The sequence below is a fragment of the Rhamphochromis sp. 'chilingali' genome (genome assembly GCF_963969265.1).
Source record: "Rhamphochromis sp. 'chilingali' genome assembly, chromosome: 21".
NCBI lineage: Eukaryota > Metazoa > Chordata > Actinopteri > Cichliformes > Cichlidae > Rhamphochromis > Rhamphochromis sp. 'chilingali'.
This window is the reverse complement of record NC_137949.1, coordinates 29,070,036-29,077,539: the sequence shown is the minus strand read 5'-3', so window position 1 is coordinate 29,077,539 and position 7,504 is coordinate 29,070,036. Positions and strand designations below refer to the sequence as shown.

The 7,504-nt window shown below is 41.4% G+C and overlaps 1 protein-coding gene across 1 annotated transcript; it reads right to left on the bottom strand.

Annotated features, from left to right (window-relative positions):
* Positions 1 to 1,873: 1,873 nt before the first annotated feature.
* On the bottom strand, positions 1,874 to 5,388 carry LOC308389601 (putative E3 ubiquitin-protein ligase UBR7). Its single transcript, XM_080871091.1, has 11 exons — positions 5,158 to 5,388; positions 4,718 to 4,851; positions 4,573 to 4,633; positions 4,380 to 4,475; positions 4,232 to 4,285; positions 4,040 to 4,145; positions 3,827 to 3,954; positions 2,926 to 3,120; positions 2,658 to 2,814; positions 2,488 to 2,549; positions 1,874 to 2,406 (listed from the first exon to the last, which is right to left on the bottom strand). Exons 1-11 carry the CDS (start codon positions 5,272 to 5,274, stop codon positions 2,323 to 2,325), a joined length of 1,194 nt encoding a protein of 397 aa, XP_080727217.1. The 5' UTR covers positions 5,275 to 5,388; the 3' UTR covers positions 1,874 to 2,322.
* Positions 5,389 to 7,504: the final 2,116 nt, after the last annotated feature.

Here is a 7,504-nt window from a genome sequence, read left to right as displayed (position 1 = left end):
CAGCTTTTCTGGATGGCGGAGGTGGGCTCAACCATGCCCAAATGTTTAAACCATGTCTCCATCTCGCCAGCTCGTCGGAGATTGTGGATGTGCAGAGCCAGTGTTGATGCTTTTAAATATACTGTTAATGGGCCGCAGCAGCTGTAGCTCCACAACACTGCAAGTACACAAATTAAAAACCTGTAACAGCCGACAGCTGGCATTCGACCTCACATACGAGTATCATTGCACTGTAGGAGCCGTCTGTTTATTAGCTGAAGGGAAAAAGGAACAAATGAATCTCGAACAAAAGGAATCTTATATTGAAGAAAAGTTGGCGATTGCTGGCTCATATCTCCAATGAAAATTGTATATAATGAATTGAGTTCCACATGATGAATTTTTAATGGTTTCTATCACATTTGTCGTTGAAGGTCTGTGTTTTTACTGTAGTGGACAACACTGTGTACTTTGTCTCTGTCATGAAAACTCACTAAGAATGTGTGGTATAAACAGAAAGATTGTGTCTCAGAAACTATTTTTGTTCTTAAATGTTATGCATCTAGGGCAGTTTGTTTGATATAGTAGGTGCTGTGGATTGCCATGTTTGTAGAACACTTTTCACCCCTTTTTCCTTTTACTTTAAAAGTAACAGGAATATGTTGAGGATCTGAAGATATTAGCTCTATGCTTAGCAGTGATCGAGTTGCCAAGCAGAAAAATCATTTTTCCATCTTGGTTGCTTCATGGGGAAAAAATGCAAAACTCCAGATTCCTCCCCGTGTTCGTGTTGGGTGGTTGTTTTATTTTCCAGGACAATGTTCCATTGAGTAAAAGTCCTTGTTTTGCTCTTTTGCTGTAGAGAAGTCAGTGCCTTCCCCTGCCTGCGGCTGGGCTTTTATTGGAGAAGTGACTTTGATGTCTATGCAAGCTCTTTTCTACCAGCTTACCAGCCTGCATCAAATAATTCTTTGAAATCTCATGTAGCTTGTTTTGTGTACATAGTGTTATTTAGCACCTTTTGAAATTGAACCATCTGAAATGTGTGATTGCTTGTGTTGATTTGTAACAGGTACACTGTGCCTGTATGGTATCATAGAAACCATGTTTGTAGACTGATATTAAGTTGCATTTAGTTTCACGGAATCTATTTTTCTACTGTCGCCTCAAAACGGTGCATAACAGTGGTCAACTTGGGCATCCTCAAAATAAACTGGTTTGATATTATGGAATTAATGTGATCTCACATGGGTTGTTTGTTCACTTGAAATGTCAAGTACATTTTGCTTGTATATGATCATATATTCAGATTCAAAGGGCTTCACATACATACAGTAAAGAAAATTATCCATACATATCTGGAGCTTATCTCAGCTGTCATGGGCTGAGAGGCAGGGTACACCTTTGACAGGTTGTTCATCCACTGTAGGGCTAACAGTTTATAACCAACAGGTAACCTAAGAAGCTTTTTGGACTGTAGAGAAAGCCAGACGAATGACACAGAACCCACACACGGCAGGGAGAACACAAAAAGGCGCCAGCTGACCCAGAAGCTTCTCACTGTGTGACAACAGTGCAAACCACTGACATGGTCAAAACAGACAAGCAAACATATTTAAGTTAAAAAATAGAAGTCTGACATAATATGAAAAGGTGCATCTGCTCTATAACCTACCAAAGTTTAAAAAACAGCATGCTTACAGTGCTTCTGTGTCCATTATCTACTTAAATTGCTCTCAGCTTTTCTTTTCTTTTTTTTAAATAAAAACATTAAAAGTTTCTTGAAAGGGGGGGGGGGGGGTTATCCCTGAAACTCTTTCCATAATTTGCAGGAAATAACCATCAGAAAGTAGATCTGGTTTTATAATATAAAATAAAAAGCTCCAATGCATGCTCTTGTTCAAGATTTCTAGTACTTTTATTTTGAGCGTTAGTCAGTATTTTCATCACAGTGAGTCTTTCACATGACATTTACAGACCGGTTTGTCTTAGCAGTGCAAGGATTATGGCATCAAATTCAGCCAAACTTACATACTTTCACACAATAATCATGTTCATTCAACAAACTCTGTATGTTCACAAATGTAATAGTGTGCAATATTTATGTGAGGTAAACTTTAATCACAATCTTTAAAGTTGAGGCATCATCATAACCCAGTTATGACACGAACCTCAAACCTTCAAATAATAAAGTAAAAACTTGAAACTAAAACTTTTTTTTTTACCCCCAACTTCAAACATCACATTGATTGCAGCAAAACGGTTTATTCAAGAGGAGGGTGACACATTCAGTCCAGACAGCCCGTGAACATGGCGTACGGTGGCAGCAGAGTGGACACCTTGTTACTGATTTCCGTCGCTGGTTCTGCGTCTTTTTCTGGCCTGCAGCTCCTCAAAGAGTTGATGTACAGCTTCGACTGTGACTGTCTGATGTAGACACAGAAGTGTTAGGTCTGAGATTTGAGCAGAAGAAAGAAGATGTGACTCACATAGACATCCACTTCTCACCTTTCCTTCAGAGGCACACTGCTCTAAAAATTCACTGATTGAGGTCGTCAGCTCGTTGAAACCTGAGGGAAGAACACAAGATTAATTAGTCCGCCGCATCAATGCGCCAGTGCTTTGAATTTCACTTTACGCAGGACAACTGACCCCGTGGCTTCCCTCCCTATCCTCACCGTAAATGACCTCCAGCTGCTGTACACGGTCCATCGAGTTCATTAGCGCCATCAGTGGGTGCTGCCCGAAGGGCTCATGCAAGCCTCTCTTCTCATAGGCCAGAATAGTGTCAGACTGATCCAAGAGAAACTGCACCTCAGCAGCAACATAGGCCCTCTGAGGAAATGCAGCACACAGGGGACAGGCATTCAGAAACAGGGATAACTTGCAGCATTCTGGCTTTTGTGAGTCTACATTACAATCTTGGAGCTAGAAATTCTGTCTCACCTTGCAGCTCGTGCAGGTGCAAAGCTCAGCGCGCCAGCTGTAAGGCCAGAACACCGCTCCCCGTCTCAGCCTCTCTAGCCCGCGGGCCTGCAGCTCCTTCAGCTTGCACTCCACAATTTTCGTTGTAGCCATCGCAGGGCTGCCTGTCATTTCCTCGTGAGTTCGTTTGCCAGGGGAACTCCTGTTTACAGCTTCCTACGACACATATGAGATGGGGTGAGTGACTGTATTATACAAGAGGCACAGGCACACCTGGGCTTGGTGAAACATCTCCACTCATGCAGGAATGCAGACGCATCCTGGGGAAGTCTCACTGCGAGTGACGCGGTAAGACGGTTGGGCGATGAAAATCGCCAGTTTACAGTAAGCTAGCCTGTGAAGCCCGGCCAAAGTCATCTACAGAGCAGAGGAAGCTGTGCCTCATGGGTCATTTCTCCTCTAATTACCCCAGAGGAGAGGAAAGCACGATAACAGGAGCTGGTGCCTGCTGTCTGGCTCATAGTCTGCTCATTACTCTCCAGCCCCACCTAGTGGCGCACTGGCATTCAGAAAAGTTGGACAGTGTTGCTCCAAATGAGGTCACAAAATAGACAAAGGTAAAATATACTCCAGAACATAAATAGGAGAGTAACAAAGCAAAGCAAGTGGTAAACACAGCAAGATATATTATGGATTCCTTTCAACTTAAATTATTTTTTGTTTTTTATAATGTAATTTATGCATTATGAGAACACAACTAAAAGAATAAACATGTAAACATAGATCTGAATTCAAATGCCATTGTTTGATTATAAATAAGTCAAAAGTAAAGTAATGTTCTGCCCTCATTTTAACTTGCACAAAGCCATTTTTAGTTCTCCACTATCCCAGAATCCATGCAAACAGCAGAACCGTTTCTCACCTCTGGTTCTGTGCGCTCATCACTAGAGGACGGTTCCTCATCCTTTCTTTGACCAGCCTCACGGTCTTCCCCCTCAATGTCGACCTCTACTTCCTCTTCGGCATCACCCACTTGGATCACAGGCGGAACTAAATGGAAAAGATGAATTAATGATTATCTGAATTTTGCTGCTAAATGTCTGCCTAGTTAGTTACAGTCAAAAAAAATTGTTACCTGCGATGTGGGCAGCATACGTCCACAAGAAAGGAGCCTTGTTCATGCAGGCCTCACATACCATCTCTTGAAGCTCCTCGGGTTCAACCACAGGGCAGCCTAAGTGCTATTTAAGGCCAAAAATAAATAAATAAAAGAGCAGAGGACTCACAGAAATGATAACATGCAGATCAAAAATCCTCTCAAGCTTACCCTGCTGTGTAACCAATCCTCACAGATGACGCACTGAATCATCTCGTCTTCATCCTGTTAAACAGATTTATTTATATATAGCCACAGATGACAGAGAAACAAGCAGCAGGGTTTAGGGTGAACAACAACAACAAAAAAAAAGACGGACCTGGTCATCGGTGTCTGGGTACGGCCGGTGACACGTGCAGTAGAACCCACTGAAGTTGTGATTGTAGCGATTTCTAATATTTTCCTCTTCTTTAACCTAAAAAGAAAGAGGGGGAATGAACAATTGAAACAACTGGAACGTATCGCACACGTGGCAAACACATCTGGGAGACAAGAGATTCAAAGCGTCTCACAGGATTTAGCTGGCAATGGAAGCCCCCAAACTTTCTGTTTCCACAATCACAGCGAAAATTTCTGCAAGAAAAATAGAAATATTAGAAAACTGTGGGCCAAAAGCTGAATGCTCAGTCTACTCAGTCAACATAGAAGGATTTCTACCTTTTGGTATACAGTTCAAAGATGTCGTGTCCATCATGGCATTTATTGGCGCAGGCCAGACAAACCCCAGCAGGCTCTGCATCATTTGGAGTGCAAGTGTTGCAGGCAAACACCGCCTGTCTCTTCACATAACCCTGCAGAGCAACAACACACGTGGCATCAACACACAGCATCAATTCACAAAATATTACTGATTTGACATCCGTAACAAAGAGAAAATGTGCTTTAACATAACAATACTTCCACCGTGCTTCTCATAAACATCGGTGACGAGAACCACACAGAAACTCAGCGGTGCAGATTGCAACATTTAACACAAAGAAAAACAAAACGCTTACAATGCACAGACCACACTACAATGCAGCATTTGGAAAAGGCTACTAGGCGTACAATGGGCGACACACAGGCTGCAGGGCTGCTGTGCAGGAAGCTTCTCCTACCTTGGAGTAAGAGCAGTTGTCTGGGTCGCTCCCAGCCAGCACACACAAAGCCTTCTCGAGCTCTTCTTCGCTGGTAAGAATATCATCAATATCCGAGTCGCCCTTGTTCGCTGCCATCCTGGGAAGTGAGGGTAAAGATGACTCCAACGTAAACAATGAAACACCGAAGACTGAGCAGCAGCTGCGGTACCGCCACACTGTTGACAAACGACTGTTCCTGGCGGGAGTTTAGGCCGAGACCACGTGGAGGAAGTGACGCAAGATACCTATTCACGACCTGCTATTGTTTAAAAATAAATAAATAAATAAAATTTTAAAAAACGAATTTAAAAAAAATTAAACTCTACTGCACTTTCATTTTCAGTGGTTCCCTTAAAAATCTAGTAGTGTTTTATTTATTATTATATATATATTTTAAAGTACTTTTAAATAAAAATAAACACATTACAACGCAATAAGCAAAAATAATAGTAACATATATAGAACAAAAACACCATCCAAAGATATTTTACTCATCTTACAAGCGGTAATCTATCTTTAATAATAAAACAGAGCTGATTTAGGAAACATTAGTTCATCCTTTATCAAAAAAATTAAACGTTAGCTATTATAAGTGGCACCTAATAATAAAATAGATTCCGTTTCGGGTCTATTTCCGTTTTGGGGTTTACGAATTAATGGCTGTTGCACAAACAAGTACGACTGATTTTTATCTGTTTATTTTCTTTTTTACATATATATATTTTTTTGTTTGGATCTAGCATCACAAAGGCTTTAAAAGGGCATATCAGGAGAAGATGTTTAAGTGTTAATTCGCCCAATATGTAAATAGACGAATTGCCTTAAGTTTTGTCTGTAGACATAGGCAATGGTCATATTTCTATAACAGCTGGCGTATATTTCTCAAAATAGAAACAAGTTGTAAATTGGTGAGTGGTGTGAATTATCATAAAAGGAAAACAAAAAAACTCTCCACTCCAGTGGAAACAATGGAAATGAACAGTGCTGGTCCCAAAGAAGGAGAGGCGAGGGAGCAAGAAAATAATAGAGCTCTCTGTAAGTTTAAAGAATATAATATACCCTACCCTTTTTTATGGTTTAGTCTGTGGTCTGTCCTCCTTCCAGCCACTTGAGCAGCGTCCGTTGTGTATTTTTGAAATAGTTTAGTTTTTGAAAACCTCGTAGAATTAAGAATTGTATTCAATTAGATTCTGGACAGGTTGGATGCGTGGATTTAAATGGATTTAATGGATGGATTTAAAACAAAATAAAATCCAAACCCCTGCATGTGTGGCTATTCAAGCGATAGGCTGAACAGTATCTAATTTGGGATGGCAAACAAATCCAGAGCATCGATGAAATAACAGAAAAATTGGGACTGGGGGAAATTGTTTGCAGGCGAAATATAGAGTTGAATATAGAGTTGAATCCATAATGAATAACATTTTAAAATTGTGAATAACATAATGAACAACACCTGGTATATAGCAAGTGCAATTAAGCCAAAACATGAGTGTTAATGTGCTACCTTTTTACTAACTGAAAGCCTATAGCTGGAGTTTTAACCTTTGGATCACCACGTGCAGGACTTCACAGTACTCCAAAAAAGACTTGATGAAAGCATAAGCAGCAAAAAAAATCCCTTTAGGCACAAAGGCCAAATGTTTCTGTCCTCAGTGCTAGATATTGTACCCAGTAGTCATCACAATAAAACTTCAGTAAAATCATAAAAGTGTGTGATATTAAAAATAAATTGAAACAGCAGCAACTGTTTGTTGTGGTTAACACCTGCAGAGGTGTTTGCGCACAAACACACGTGCCGTTGTTTCCTTCCTGTCTCTCTCTTGCACTCCCTCTAATGATCTTCATATTACTTTTCTCATTTTATAACACTGGCTGTGGCATTCCACAAATTCTGATTAATAACCTTTTGTTGTTGGTTGTTTTTGTGCCACTTGGGTGGAAACCCCCAATCGCTGACTTTTAATTAGATGCCTTTTCAGTTTAAATGGTAAATGGCCTGTATTTATAGCGCTTTACTAGTCCCTAAGGACCCCAAAGCGCTTTACACAACCAGTCATCCACCCATTCACACACACATTGGTGATGGCAGCTACATTGTAGCCACAGCCACCTTGGGGCGCACTGACAGAGGCGAGGCTGCCGGACACTGGCGCCACCGGGCCCTCTGACCACCACCAGTAGGCAACGGGTGAAGTGTCTTGCCCAAGGACACAACGACCGAGACTGTCCGAGCCGGGGCTCGAACCGGCAACCTTCCGATTACAAGGCGAACTCCCAACTCTTGAGCCACGATCGCCCCGCCAGCATGGGGTTTAAGTAGTGA

What these genes read in the sequence shown, in the direction of transcription:
- LOC308389601 (XM_080871091.1), bottom strand. Translation starts at nt 5,274, where the DNA reads ATGGCAGCGAACAAGGGCGACTCGGATATTGATGATATTCTTACCAGC. An exon ending in GCACCTGCACGAGCTGCAAG is followed by an intron (nt 2,815 to 2,925) that starts GTGAGACAGAAT and finishes GCATTTCCTCAG; the next exon opens with AGGGCCTATGTTGCTGCTGA. An exon ending in GCAGCTGGAGGTCATTTACG is followed by an intron (nt 2,550 to 2,657) that starts GTGAGGATAGGG and finishes TTCTTCCCTCAG; the next exon opens with GTTTCAACGAGCTGACGACC.